At 43.1% G+C, this 15,289-nt stretch overlaps 2 protein-coding genes across 3 annotated transcripts; both read right to left on the bottom strand.

Annotated features, from left to right (window-relative positions):
* Positions 1 to 117: 117 nt before the first annotated feature.
* heatr3 (HEAT repeat containing 3) lies at positions 118 to 11,390 on the bottom strand. The gene is made up of 15 exons (XM_037096150.1): positions 11,085 to 11,390; positions 10,585 to 10,757; positions 9,122 to 9,209; positions 8,758 to 8,858; positions 8,319 to 8,428; positions 6,857 to 6,997; positions 6,353 to 6,639; positions 4,475 to 4,565; positions 4,131 to 4,285; positions 3,718 to 3,800; positions 3,415 to 3,551; positions 3,099 to 3,187; positions 1,828 to 1,971; positions 1,583 to 1,759; positions 118 to 1,376 (listed from the first exon to the last, which is right to left on the bottom strand). The coding sequence occupies exons 1-15, from the start codon at positions 11,223 to 11,225 to the stop codon at positions 1,263 to 1,265; spliced, it is 2,031 nt and encodes a 676-aa protein (XP_036952045.1). The 5' UTR covers positions 11,226 to 11,390; the 3' UTR covers positions 118 to 1,262.
* Positions 11,391 to 12,006: 616 nt separating this feature from the next.
* On the bottom strand, positions 12,007 to 14,808 carry cnep1r1 (CTD nuclear envelope phosphatase 1 regulatory subunit 1). Of its 2 annotated transcripts, none has more exons than XM_037095511.1 (6): positions 14,719 to 14,808; positions 14,067 to 14,138; positions 13,619 to 13,692; positions 13,413 to 13,522; positions 12,513 to 12,567; positions 12,007 to 12,418 (listed from the first exon to the last, which is right to left on the bottom strand). In XM_037095511.1, the coding sequence occupies exons 1-6, from the start codon at positions 14,741 to 14,743 to the stop codon at positions 12,377 to 12,379; spliced, it is 378 nt and encodes a 125-aa protein (XP_036951406.1). In that variant the 5' UTR covers positions 14,744 to 14,808; the 3' UTR covers positions 12,007 to 12,376. The 2 variants fall into 2 exon arrangements, with proteins under 2 accessions (XP_036951406.1, XP_036951405.1); XM_037095510.1 differs by having other exon boundaries at positions 12,513 to 12,607; positions 13,380 to 13,522.
* Positions 14,809 to 15,289: the final 481 nt, after the last annotated feature.

Below are 15,289 nucleotides of genomic sequence, written 5' to 3' on the forward strand. Positions count from 1 at the left end.
CTTTAAAATGTACTTTTAAGGAATTCATATGTAGAAATGTCAATATTAACCATCTTGTTGAGCTATACTATCATCAGAGGACAGCAATGACACAAAAGTAAAACACACACTTCAGAAAATGCTTAAGAAATCAGGATTTATTTAAAAAAAATGGGTTTCATTTTACAGCCTGATGACATGTTCTCCCTCAAATGAATCTTTGACATTTTCTTTTTTTTTTAATCAATGATATGCAGTTTTATTTACATTTCCCCAAGAAGCTGTCTGATCCCAGGGAAGCTGTGTCTGAACCACAACATGGCTCATTCTAACATTTAAATTAAATGCCACTCGTGGGTGTAAGTAAACATTCAGTCTTTACCATGAACTGCACTAATGTAAGTAAAACCGTCGACGCTGTCCATTACTCAAAGCACGATGAGACTCTGGATCAGGTGCAAAAAACAAAAAAAACAAAAAAATGGCACCGCTGGCTGAAGGAGCACATTGATTGGCGCTAGTGACACCCAATCTATTGTCAATCTGAGCATTTACTTTATGATGTTACTGTCCAGACTGCTTTTAGTGCCGTGATGACTTGCAGACGGGTAAGATCAGAAATGGACCACAAGCAAAAGTCACCATTCCCCCCCCGCAGAGGTAGAGAATGAATCAATGTGTATGTCAAAAGTCTAAAACGCAGAGTAGATTTTAACGCAGTAGAAACGTTGGCAGTGAACGCCAGCTTAGAAAGTTACTGAAATAATATAGTAATTTTGTTTCTCTTTAGGCAAAATCACAGTGTCTGTAACACAAAATCTTCTCCTCCTCATTAAGTAGTGACTCTTCTCCTGCAAACATGTTTTTTTTGGCCCGCTGAAACATGGGGCACAATAAAAGATACACATGTGAGCTGGTGTCAGCTCTAAACACCTGATCTCTTAAAAAAATGTTACTGGTGGACATAAAAATAAACTAATTTGGGGTTGAATGACACTTACCAACTGAGGGAGCAAAAATAAAAACCTTTCTTTACTGCAGCGCGCAGTAACTAATAACTAATTTAAGATATCACCCCTTTGTCTTACAACACACAATAGTAAGTCATTATTTTTTGTGAATATTAACACTGAAACCAAGCAAAAACAAATGGTTTTACTACCAACATAATAAATACTTGATGGTTTTTACAACCATATTCTGGTTCGTTTTATGTTCCTGCTTTGCATATCGGTCCAGACCAGGTCCGAGTGATCATAATGTGAAGCACGGTCCTCAAGTCCTCATTTTTTCACCACCTTCTCCAGATAACCGATGAATCTTCTCAGGTTAACTTTGATGTTGTCGAGCACGCAGAGCTGCTGCGGGCTGTACCTGCCTCTTCCCTCTTTGCGGATCTAGAGGAAAAAGACAAGGAATTGTGATGAAGCTGGAAAGAATGTCTGTCCTCTTTGTTATCGGTTTGAGACGATGTGCAAGTTGAGGTGTCGGAATATGTATTGAAAAAGGAAAATATGGTATCAAACAACCTTTGGTGAGCAACACCATCTGTAAGACGGAGAAACAAAAGTGTCTCGAGTTTGAGGAAACAAGTCTCTGGTACCTTGGCCTTGAAGACAGGTTGAAGTGCCTTCAGTGCAGGTAGTAACTGGATGTTTTTAGCGGCTGTCTCCGCCTCGTCTCCATCCGCGAAAACATCAAACAGAGCGTCAAGGGCCTCCCCGTTCACAACCAGGTCGGCATCCCTCGTGGCGACTTGAAGCAAGGCGTTGCCGATCATCTGTGGGGGCAGAGTTTCTTAGAGGAAGAACAAACGTTCAGAGGGGGGAGACAAGAGAAACATTATACCTGCAGGGTTTCAGCAGTGCCCTTCTCTTTGGCCAACGTGCTGCCGGTGATGCCCAGGATGGCGACGGCGTTGACCCTCACACTGACAACTTCACAGCGGGTGGCTGCTTCGCTCAGGCTCATCAGCTGCTGGGGGGTCATACACTAACAGAAAGAAAAAAAAGCAAAAGCACAGATACAGAGCGGTCCGAAATAAAACACGGTCAACATCAGTTAATGTGAGCAGGCAGTGCGTTTTTTTTTAAGTTTGATTGGAATAAAAAGTCTAATTCTCTGTTGCCTTTCGTTCAGTCAACAAACATGGAAATGGCTTAAAGGGGCCCTCCGCTGATTTTACACCATTGTCTTGACAAACAGGTGTTACAATGTTTTCTGTGGCTCTATGGGAGCTCTCCAAAGTGTAAAAAGAAAGAAAACCTGATGACGTCATCGCGGACACAACGCCAGCATCACAAACCGGAGGTGTGATGTATGAAAGGTGTCGACATTTACCAGGCAGGACTTGTAGCTGCGCTCCAGACAGCTTGGAACTCGAAACAATTCTCACCTCCCACAAGAAAAGGCACAATAGAATTCCAATCAAAGTTGGAGTTTCAACTTGTAAACTCGAGGCGAATCCGTCTACCCAGACTCATGAAAAACCGGTTGTCTGACATTACAAAAAAACAGCAGCACCCGTGGGGAGAGCAGTGGGATGCATTAGGGAATTTAATAGCCGCGCTGAGCATCTGAAACGCGTCATAAGTTTGGAGATTCGACTGGGAGGTTCAAAAACGCCTGACTGGAACGCAGCGGCGTGCTGCATTCAGGAGCTCGGAGGTAATTCTTCTGACTTCGGTGCGTTTGTGTGCATCATGGTGGAACGTAGGAGCAACATGGCTGTCAAAAGAAAGTCGTTTTGCATTTCATCACTAAGGGCGTTTAAACAACACGATTTAAGGGAACCACAAAGGAAATGATGCAACAACTATTTAATACATGACCAGTCAGAAAAAAACACTACTCTGATAATTCCAACATCACATGAGTTTTACTGAAGATGTTCAGTTGCATTTTGGGAAATGTGGGAGCTGGAATCTTCTCAACTCGACTCATACTGCTGCTCATGTTCTGACCAGTCTTTCCCTTTTCTTATATTCTGTCTCCTCTGCGACTTTTTGCAACTTCACTTAAGTTCAATACTAAAAATAGCTGGAGTGACCCTTTAAATTCCCCATAGCTGCAAATCAAAATTAGCAAAGGAGAGGCCAAAGTTGGGGTCTACTCTGTACCTGGGGGATATTTTTGGAGGCGATCATCTGTAAGAGAGACCGCATGGCGCTGATGACGGCCTCCAGGAACTCCTCGTCTTTCGGTATCTCTGAAAACAATCAATTAGCATTTATTTAATCATTTAGTTCATCGTCTCTATGGATCAGATGTATAACATGCACATTCATCCTTTCTACCGTGATTTAATTGTGGTTTTCACAATTTTCTTTCCAAATCGTGAATTCAAATTTGACCAGGAGTTAGCATCTTGCCTGTATCCCTGTGTATTATTTGTAGCTTAACAAAGAAATACTACAAGTGACATAAATGCAACACCTGCTGCACCGAAAACCAGCGTGGACAGATGCTGTGCTGCTCCCTGCAGGGCCGCCGCTCCTCCCAGAGACTCGGCGTCCATGGTGGAGAGGATGCTGTGGAGGCACGTCAGCGCCCGGGACTGCACGCGCTGCATCCTAAAGGATCGAACAAGAAGGCCGCTTTTATCAAAGAGATATTTTATCCCAGACTAAATCTGTGTGAAGGAGATAAAACCGCTTCCCTCTTTAAAAAACCTCACGTAAAAGAAGATATCTTGATCTGAGTTCAGTTAAAGAAAGACCTGGGAAGAGAGAGGATTACTTTTTTATCAGGCTTCTCCAGGAGGGATTCTGATGGCACACATCCATGGCTTCTTTCCTGGGGAATTCTGTCTTTTTGAGGACCTTGAATCCAGAGGGGAAAAAAAAAAAGATATTACCAGAATCATCCTAATGTGGTTGCACGAGGGCATAAAGGTGCAGATCAGATCTCTATGAAACTGCACAGGTAAGCAATTTACTACTTGTGCTTCAGGTAGAAGCAGGGTGGGGCTCACCACATAAATCAGAAACCAAATCTTGAGTTTTTAATTACAGCAAAGATGAGTAAAACCAGTTAAATTACATTCACACGCTTATTACGATATTCTAGCACTGTGAGAGACTCTTTTTTTTTGTAAAATTGTTGCCCAGTGTCAGCTTGAGGTGTTGTTGATGAAGCAGACGGGTATTTGCCTTTTCAGGGATGGTGTAGCTGATCAAAGCCCCGTGAACCTCCGCTGACAAACACAGAGGAGACATGAGATTGGACACTCCGTCGCAAAGGCCGTCTGGACCCAAGTCGCTTTCGTCGCTGCTCGACTCCTCCTCCCACTCGTCGTCGGAAGGGTCTACCAGGCACACATACAGAGAATTGATCGACGGATGAACAGTAACGGATTTTTCTAGTCGGTTAGCGCGTCTGTTGTTATAATAGCGTTTCCGATATGCAAACACGGACTGGGTGGCGGTGTCACAGGAGATAATGTTGATCCGAAGTGCCCGGGGTCAGCACTGCTGTCCATGCCCACAACACTCACCGTCAGAGCAGCACATGTTGACGATGATCTCTAAGGACGTTTGCTGGGCTGTCAGCAAGGCCGTTGCCTCCCTCAGCTCCTCCTTGCCCCTCTGGACAAAAACAAAGCAGCCATGTGAGTCAACATCCTAACAAAACGATGGATGTTAGCACAGTTATCACCCAGTCTGAGTTCAGCCGCCCACTGCGTAGGAGAGATCGGTCTCTACAGATGCACTCAAACATGTCTGATTGCACTTTTGAACTGGGCTGCAAGTGAAACCCGCTTCACTTTTTTTGAAGGAATGAGGTTTAAGTAGAGCTTATCTGTTCGGCCAGCTGATTACAGCTGTTCCTGGGTGTGTTTGGGTTTGTTTGGCGGCGTTGTGGCGCAGAAATGCCCTCCATGTTTACACAGCTAAGCTAGAAAAAAACAAAGCTTGGATTGATATAACCCCCCCTTGTTATGTAACCGACAATATTACAGGGTATTTTGGAGCGTCACCAACAATCTTGGGGCTCTGACTGCGACTGAGTTGAGGGGGACAGCTCTGTCTCGCCGAGGTCAGACTAGGGGACTGTCAGAAGGGTGGTGGAAGCCGGAAGTCAGTCCCCAGTTGAACTCACCCCCTCCCAACCCGACAGTTTGTCTGCTCTGTCAGTCTGGCTCGCACTTCAGGGTGACTCATGCGCCACCTTTTCACCTGGCATCAACGCACACACTTCTGAAATACAAAACTGGATCGCTTCTTTCGCCATAAACACAGAGACACATATCCCACCCTGCATCATTTAGTTGTCATCGCAAATTTTTCATCCACAAGAGTGTAAGCCTTGGGAGGCTCTCATGCACACAACTTGTAAGAAAAGGTTTTCAGAAAAAAGGCCCTGAAAAAGTCTTGAGCGAAGAAATCGTAGCAAAAAAGTAGCAATTAGACACACTTCATATAAAAGACGTTCAAAGCAACTTCAAATTAAATGTCTGTGCGGACTGCAGCGTTAATACGGACTACAATCATGTCCATCCAAAACGGCCTCCCTCGGGCACAGAGCCAGCCAACAGCAGGACTCCGGAGTTGTCACGGCTGCTGTCGTGGCTTTTATACAATTGTGTTACAGGAGCCTAGAAAATCCATGTTAATACATCTTTAGTTGCTTCCTGTTTTCCCTAACAGTACAGCCTGAGGTTCAATATAAAAATAAGCTACACCATTGAGTTTATTCACTTGTTCGGTTTAATCAGTTATCTATGTATGTACGTGTTGCTCTTTATTGTCTTTCAAAGCTACCTGAGACTCAACTAGGTGCTGCTCTCTTATATTGTAGAGGAGCGAACAAGATTCTCAGTCATTCTTATTGAAGATTACTCACTAATTTTATATTTACACTGCCCATTTAAATGTTTTAAATCTTATTCTGCGAAGATCTGTGTGATTCTTTTTCATTAAATGCATCATACCGCCAATTACTGACCAACCGCCACCGATTGAGAACCAAGTGTGACTGTGATCGGCTTTAAAAATGATGAACGCCGCAGCATTGTTTCACTGCAAAGATGTGCGACCATGATGTGAAATAAATGACACATATTAAAAGTTGAAAAAACAAACTTTTCAGTGCTGTCTGAGAGGACAAACTCTGTAATGTAGACCGCGTTTGGCATATCTCCACCGCAATGTTTTGTTATTTATCAGCTGACATGATACAGATCTGCAATCACTCATTATCAGCCAGTATATCAGCGATTGCACAGAAACATGCAACCGACAGTGAAACAGGACTCATAATCTCTCTGACGAGAGCATTTTACTGCGTTCAAAGGTCACTGAGGCCCACAACCTGCTGTAAGCATGAAGAGGAACAGCAACACATGGAGCTCTGCATGACAGATATCACTTACGGGCAAGAGGTCAGAGAAGTCGTTATCAACTTTCGCAGATTTTCCATTCCTCTTGTGTTTAGGCGCTTCCTCCTCCTCCTCCTCCTGACCCATCTCCTCCACAGCCTGCTCCTCTACATCCGGTGCAGCTGGAGCGTTTCTGTGACGAACCTCTTCTGCTTGTCTGAGCTCAGGTATCAATGTACCCGAGTCCAGATCCAAGCACTTTGACAGGTTGGCCACCACAGCGTTGAGGGTCTGGGCCTGACGGGCAGCAGGCAGGCTGCCCTTCATGTTCCACAGTGTCCCTGACAGACACAGCGGGCACAGTTAAGAGATCAGGAGGGGATATTAATTAAAACTGTATCAGTCGCACTTCACGTTCTTTGACTGCATAAGCAACGTCTGTCCACACAGGACTTGTTTTGTTTCTTGTTTTTTTTAAATGTCACTTTCAGCTTTTTCAAACTTTCAACAAGTCCCAGTTTTTCGACAACTTCTCTAAAAAGAAGTGACAAAGTGTACCTGCAGCCAACGTCCTGAGGAGGGTGTGTGCCATGGTTGGCTGAGATGACAGCAGCACATTCTCCAGGACTCCGAGCACAGCCGTGTTCAGGCTGCACAGCAGCTCTGGGTTATCCTCAGTCACAGTGTGCAAACAGTGGGCTGCGACCAACACAAAGAGGAGAGACTTCAGAACTGCTTCATCAGCGCTTGGATCATTAATCACAACACTAAAGACTTCTGGAAGCCCAGTTCGGTTCACATGCATGAAGTCATATCTGTAATCTGCCTCATACGTTACAGAGCCGGGCGTGTCAGCGTCATTTACACATAGTCATCATACCAAAAGGGTTTCACACATAACTAAAGCTGGACCGATCGGACGAGCTGATTATCAGGCCGATGTTCAACATTTCTCTGATTATTCGTTTCGATATGTTTTGACGATATTAACTAAAAACTTACTCCTCTTTACACGTCACAAATTAGAATAATAATAACCAAAATTATTGAATAAATGCAGTAAAGTGCAGGTATAAATGGAAGTTCTGAAGTAAAGTACCTCAAAGATGCACTTAATTGGAGTATAAACTGAAGTTTATTTACATTCCATCAGTGGCTGTTCTAAGTTTGGAAAAAAAGATTTTTATTTTAAAAACTAATGATTATTGGTTTCAAATATCAGGTATAGTTCTCTCTTGTATGTTTATTTGTGTAGCATCTTTCCCCGATGCAAAATCACGAATGATTTAAAAGCAATCTTTGTAATCCTTGTAATCTGTATCAGCCTTGAAAAAGCCAAGACGGCTGATCACACAACACCTCAACATGTAACTAGGTATGAATGGTAACAAAATATGGCACGTAAAAATGTGGCCATTAGTTTAGTATTTGTTACAGTTTGGTCAAAACTCATTCACTTTGTTAAATGTGACGATGTCAGGAGAGAAGAGGGCGGGTGGATCGAGGGATTATTTCAAACAAACCAGAGGTGTGAGATTGTTGGTACAGTGACAAGAAAAACCGAGAAGGTGGTGAGTGATATTCTGTTTTCTGTCACGTTTGAATGAAGTGTGATCACTTTCTCTTTTTAAAGGGGGTGTGGTAGCTTTAGCAAGAGCAACACAGCGACTCTACCTGGATAAACAAAAAACGATCTCATTCTTAAAACACGACGGTCGACAGTTCAGTAACAAAAACAAGCACGTTTAGTGGACGTACGTTGAGCGGTCTCACGTTAGTCACTTAAACATTTTAAAACACGGCCCAGCTTGAAAAATACCTGAATTATCTTTTGAGGAAGATATCGATAGTTTGGGGAATTTGCTTAAATATTAAACTAGAGCTATGAGACTGTTACGTCGTATGTAAAGGGCATCCAGCTGTTTCAACGTACACAGGAAACGTTTCAGAAGCGTTCGTCCTTCAGAAGCTGTTGAAATAAATCATGACAACCAGTTAACAGTATATTAACTCGACCTACCAGCAGAAATGGCCAGTTCCACGTTCTGTGGGTGTCTCTCCAGACACTGGATGACCACGTCCAGGAGACCCACTTTGTTGAACAGAGACAGCGCCTGGCTGCTGCTCTCACTGGAAACACAACACAACATGACAGAGAGCGATAAAAGACGAGTAACAAAATGCACACTGAAGGACAAAATGCATCGTGTTTGTTGGAATAATCACAGATAATAGCAGGAGGAGTGTCAAGGGGTGGGCTTGTGATTATAAGAGGAGCCAAGTGTGTCATTTTCTGGACTAGGGGGTGAAGAATATAATGAGACTGCACGAGCAAACCAACAGCAGAAGACTAGGAGAGAAAATGCATGTAACCATGGAATGAGCCGCAGTAAACAGCAGTGAAAACATCCCAATAAAAGTTAAAAACACCGACCAGCCTGCGCTACAAGTCGGCTCACCATAGATTCCAGAGTAGGTTCACAGCCTCGTTGGCTACATCCTCCACTGCATTCTTCTGCTCAGTCATCGACACAGACGCACTCTCAAAACCAGCACAGCACTGTTAAAAATAAACAAAAACAAACAGGTGTGAACTCGAGCCATTATGCATCCTGAAATATTCAAAATATCAACGCTATATTATGAAAAAGGCTTTCAGTCTGGAATTAATTCAGGTGCATATTGTTTGTGGTGCTTCATGCAGGAGTGTGATGATCTTTAGCTCTGGAATTGAAACCCGGTCGCTGCGGCCCGGCTGCAACAGCTGCTGATGAGGAGGAACTGAAGTGATGGGGTGAGCTAAAAGCAGTGGCGGAGTCTCACCTCTCTAAGCAGTGCTGTCAGAGGAGTCATGACGTCGTGCTTCACCATGTCCTCGCACACCTCCTGACCTCCGCATGCACTCAGATTCCTGTCGGGCAGAGAGCAGTCCCAGACACACACTCATCACTTAAGATGGAGGAAGGTTCGCGGTCAGGGATGCTGTGTGTGTGTGTGTGTGTGTGTGTGTGTGTGTGTGAAAGGAAAGGGAGAGCCTGGGGGTGGCCCTGTGAGCAACTGTCTCATTTTGCTATCCAGTACAAGGAACCTGATTTAAGGGTTCCTTCAGGACGACAGTCAGGATGCGGTTAGGATCGTGCTCTGACACAAAAATCATTGTTGACTGTTGAGGCGTCGACGGTGACGACGATCATCGTTGTTGTGTAACTGTAGTCAAACGTTGTTTGTTATTGTTTGGGGGTGGTTATTCGGGGTAAGTCATAACACAAAGCATCAAATCATGAAAACCGAACAGCTCCTTTCTCCTCCTTCTTCTTCCTGCTCTTACAGCCAGAACTTTTACAGTAGCATGGCGCCCCCTGTCGAACTAACATGACAAACACTTGTGTGCTTAATACCCACAATGCTGTGCAATACGACACTGATGTAATGTTGGTTGAAAAACAGAAAAATTGCGTATGAAAAGGCTTTAATGGCTTGAAATAAATGGCTCTACGGCTTATTTAAACCTAAGATTAGTTTCCTTTTTTAAAAACATTTTTATAAGTTTATTTAAACTTTTGTTATGTGTCTTCAGCTGCTACAGGCTGTTTCTTTCTAACACCACGTTTATTTCCCCTTGAGATTTTTGGATGCGTGTTAGAAACCGACAGCAGTAGTGGCCCGTGCTGCTTGACCTAAACTCGATGCTCTGTTTAAAAAGATGTTTTCTTGTCAATACTTTCTATTTCCTTTTCTGTGCGACCAGTTCCTTCCTCATAAAACACTACTCAATATTCAAACTGTGCTTTCACATGCACGTTTGCTCAAGGACCTCTTCTTATAAAAACTGCTCTAGTGTACCTGTCCGCCGTTACCTTGGACACCTGAAGTAACAAAATGTAACATCCTGGAGAAAGACAACCGATTGTTTTGGTGTCCAACCCAACGTGTCAGTATTTGATGATTTGGGGATCATGAGACCCAACAACCAACTATCTTTCTCCACATTTTGGTACTACAAATGAAGCCGAGCCTTCATTAATGTTATCACTTCCACCTGGATGTTTGTTGCTAAGTCTGCTGGGAATAAAGTCTAATCAAGAGCGTCTTGATGACTTTCATTTGTTGAATGTGGTGACGGGAAGACGCACGTTTGTGTTTTCCTGTTAACCGTCATCTTGTGTCCGTTGAGGGTGACTGCTCTGCATCTTGAGGCCGAGATGATTCAAAACCCTCACGATGCTTCTGGTAAACAACCAGACCTCTGTCGGCCCGGTCCACTCCACTGTGCTGCACCGACTCACCTGAGGGCCCCAGTGGCCGTCTCTCTGACATTCAGGCTCTTGTCCAGCAACATGGGCCCCAGGCGCCTCACAGCGTCCCTCTGGAGGAAACCTGGGATGGTCTGGCTCTGCTGCACCACCCGGGAAATGCTGGCACAAGCAAACTCTCGAACATCTGCGCTGGGACTCTGCAGCTATGGGAATAAACACACAAAACATCACATCAAATATATAAACTTATGATGTGATACAACTTCTCCAGCACCAGAGTGAAGAGCATCTGGCATTATGTAACCATATACGACTTCAAAATAACAACATGACACGTCTGACTAAGAAATCACAAATTCAAAAGTTAATACCAATCAATAGACAGATTAATATGGTTACATCAATAAATCATTATCTTCCTGTTCAATTATTCATTAAAAAATACTGCGGAAAAAATATAGAAAATAATCAAACAACAGCTGAAAAAACAGTAACTTCGGTAAGAAATCAAGTTGAGGCTGTGTTCATACTTTCTCCAGCAGCTCCGCAGCTGGACAGCTTTCATCCCCGAGCTCCTCTTCCTCCAGGTCGGCTTCCTTCACAGCGACCGCCGGCAGCCCGACGCTGTTGAACTGCGGCCGCTTGAACTTAGTGGTTTTACTTTTACCCATTTTAATGACTGTTAAAGTGCCAGCTGCGCATTAAAACGTGTTTTGTTTTGTTTTTTCTCTGTACATTCAAGACCAACCCCCGTCAAAAACACTCTCCGGTTCCAGCCTGGTCGGAGGCCATGTGGAAGATTGTTCTCTGCCGGAAAGCGCTCGTTGTTGACAGAAAGCGGAGGAACTGTCGCAAAACGACGGACACCGCAAAACAAACGCAAAAAAACATCAAAGAGCTCATAATATGCTTGTTTACAGGTTCATGCTCATATTTAGGGATCTTAGCAGAACAGATTCACACACTTTAATGATAAAATATATTCATTATTTTTCTCATGTGGTGAATTACTTCAGCATCCCTTTTCACACAGTGTCTTGAACACTCTGTTGTAGCTGCAGACACCTGTTATACTGTGACATTCATAAGTTACAGTAGTGAAGGCTTGAGTCCAAACCAGGGAGTGTTTTCTGTGGGAGAGTTACTCCCTGTAACGTGGACTTTGGACTTTTTAGCTGAGGAGACCTTTCGCAAGTTGGATTAATCGGTTACTCTAAATTGTCCGTGGGCGTGAATGTGTACAAGAAATGTTGTTTGTCCCTGTAAGATGAACCGGTGAGTTATCCAGAGACAACCCTGCCATTCACCAAACATCAGCTGGGATGGAAATAACACAATAAAAGGAAAAGAAAAACCCCAAAAGCAAAAATACAACATCTTTAAGATTTTTGTAGTGTATGCCAAACATCATATAGACCAAAGGCAGAGACAGAAATGATTAAGAGACAGATATTCACCCCTCAAGTATTTATTAGGTAAATAACTTTAAAAATAGAAACATTTTGATAAAATACATGCTCAACATTAGAAACAGAAATAAACACATATGAACTCACACTGAATGAATAAAATATATCAGACGATGTGAGCAGATCAGCAGCTTCGATGGCGACATCAGCACAGCAATTCTCTTAAAAGGCCCAATCAGTTTGTTTCTTCTTTCGTCAAAACACATTCCCACCACGATGACAATATCTGCTACTGTGCTGTCACCCCTGGTGCTTCTTCAGACCACCCAAAGAAGACGCTGAAGACGCCGAGTGATCAGTGGCTATCGACGAAGACCAGGCATATCGTCTGACCGCCTCAAAGAAGCTCGTGGTTACTGAATGTTCGGTCGCGGCTTGAGAATAAGCTTCCCTGTCTGTAAAATAATGGAAATCAGACAAGTGTCAAGAGTTTTATATAAGATGTCTGGGCAAGAATGCAAATAAGCTACAAGAGAATCATGAACTTACATCGTCACAGGACATGTTGTATTCTGCTAAAACCGTCCGACAGCGGGCAGCAATACTGAAGAATGTCAAGGATGTGAACCAGTAAACAGCAAAACCTGAACAGGGAAGTATCAAGTGCGATCAGCCAGACCTATCCTGCATGCTCTACACGTTTTTATCAATGGCTGGGATTGGATGTGTGATGTCAGTGCAGATGAGGAATTCTAAAGCCCTATTCACACGGGACTAATATTACCAGGAGACCTCATGTGATTTAGAAATATACCACCCCACATTTGTCTTTTGTCCTCATTTTAATCCTCATCTCCTGGATACAATGTCATGGCTCTGTGCAACATAATCTTTGCCTCTGATCTTCAGCAGCCACAGCATTATACAGGTTAGACTTGATTAGCTTACTACCTGCATGTGTTCCAAGCATAAATATACACTTGCAGCTCATTTAGATGAAGCACAAGATTATTTGTGGCTGCACTTACATATAACAACCTTCGGCTGCTCCTAACCTTCTCTGCCATCACGTTTAAATGTCAGTATAGCTGATCTCACAGCACAGCTGTTGAACAGCTACTACACATATTATGATCTGTGATCAGATTTCTTTCTAGAGCAGTTGTCTGTCAACACAACATAGATGTTTAATAAGAAACGTAACCCCAAATCACAGACATTTCCACAGGACTAATATAATCACATGACCTCTGTGTTCATCGAAATATGGTCATTAAATATGTGGCAGAATTTCTACTTCACAAATTATGGATGTGGCACATTCACAGAAAAATCTCTGCCATTACTACAAAAGTACAAGAGATCCCAAGGTAATACTAATCCTGTGCAAATAGGGCTTAAAGTCGTACAACGTGCTGCTCCATATGAACTGCAACAGAAAAAGGATACATCGATGGTGCCACAACTCGTTTGTGTATCCCAGCGAAGAAGAGAGCTATAAGAGTGATGCAGCTGATGGTGAAGAAGGGGTGATTCCATAGTGATGAAAAGAAAGAGACCTGCAGAACAAAGAGGAAAAAAAAGAAACAGTGCTGATTGAGTCTTTAACAAAACGTTCACCTTAACAGATGTTCTTTGTGGTAACTTGTACATACCTTTTGTGTGTCGGGGTCTATTAACCAGTTCCAAGCCCCGGTAGCCGTGCAAACAGACACCACAATCAGAATCACTGAAACAAGACAGGAGAACGAGACTATTGGCAACAACATGGAGTGTGTTTACCAAAACAATCAGCTGTAAGTCGTTTGCTCAATATTAGTGATAACACACACTTTCCTATTTCCTGTGCTTAGTGAGTGGCATGCTTATGATTCTTTACTTTGATTGTCATAAAATGTAGGGTTGAATTCAGTAAATAGCAATACGTAGGGTTTTCCAAATAACAGATTGAGACAAATAAAAGGAACCAGGTGAGGCTACACACCTTGTTAGATGTGGTTTTGTCTCAATTAACAAAACATCTGTCCATTCATTTCTTTTGATGTATGTAATCAGTTATTCAGGTAACTGTTGCAGCTCTAGTCGCCCCTGATGATTACTTACTTCTCCACCTGCCTGTTGCAGGTTGCAAACAGGAGACATACTCTGTCAGTCTTCTCTCAAAAGCCTTCAGGTCTGAAACATAGATGGGGATGTTAAAACAGATGTGTATGTTGACCTAATATCGTGTCTTGTTAATTCAGTGGAACTCTCTCTGCAGATCATGTCATGTGGATTCCTGACATGATTAATGTTACCCTGAGCTTTAAAGCTCAGTGTGTGTCATGTTGTATGTAACTGTGAGCTTGTGAACTGATGTGAAGCCAGATGCATAACGTGAATAAGGAGAATGCTGCTATTAAATGTGTGTTGTTAAAGTTTAGACGTTGAATATGTCACACTGGCTGCCAGCACAGCTTATATGGCTACTTTACTTCCCTGGCAAGAGAAAATAACAGAGTTCACACGACAATACGTGTTAATTTATGACAAAACGAGTGTGTGAACTACTAACTACTGTCAGTTAGCTAGGAAGCATGCTAGCTGTCCTGTGCAGACTAGCCGGCTAGCTTAACTAAACGCTGCGCACAGCTCTGTAAACGCATTTTAAGACGTTTGTTTTGAATTCCTTTAGTGACTAAAGCTACGCAGCTAAAACAACTGGGCCGCTACTTGAAGAAAACATGTTCATTTATCTTGTTTTCTGTGTTGTTACCTTCGGCCTGTTCCAAGGAGTTCATCTCCGCTGTGGTCCCGGCAGCCTGCTGTTGGCTGTGCCGCTACTTCCGCTCGGCTGAAGGACAGGGCGTACGAGCCAATCAGCATTGACCGTGTGCTCAGCGCTAACGTGATTGGCTGTGAGACAAATAAAGGGCGGTACAAATTCCCGAAGCCCCTCCTCCTGACCTCAGGGACTCAGACTCCTCTCACCCTCTTTTGGTGGTAAATAACATTAAAAACAGACACATAAATATAAATAAAATAACACTTAACATGCAGGAAAAATACAGTTAAAATGTATTAATGCATGTAGTTTTAAAAGCACTTTAAACTGACAGTGGCAGCTTACAATGTCAGCATAATTAGTGTATTTATGATCTGATCTTCTGTTTCTTCTACATAGCTGCAGGTACAGATTAAGAACAATGCAACAATTAAGATGTCCAGCATTGTGACCCAGCTGTGTCTGCTGCTGTTGTACCTGTTTTTTTGGGGGGGTTTTTTGCCTCCTGGCCATCATTTGAGGAGGGAAGGAGCTAGACACTTTATTCATCCCGAAGAAAATG

The sequence above is a fragment of the Acanthopagrus latus genome, chromosome 4 (genome assembly GCF_904848185.1).
Source record: "Acanthopagrus latus isolate v.2019 chromosome 4, fAcaLat1.1, whole genome shotgun sequence".
In the NCBI taxonomy this organism is placed as follows: domain Eukaryota; kingdom Metazoa; phylum Chordata; class Actinopteri; order Spariformes; family Sparidae; genus Acanthopagrus; species Acanthopagrus latus.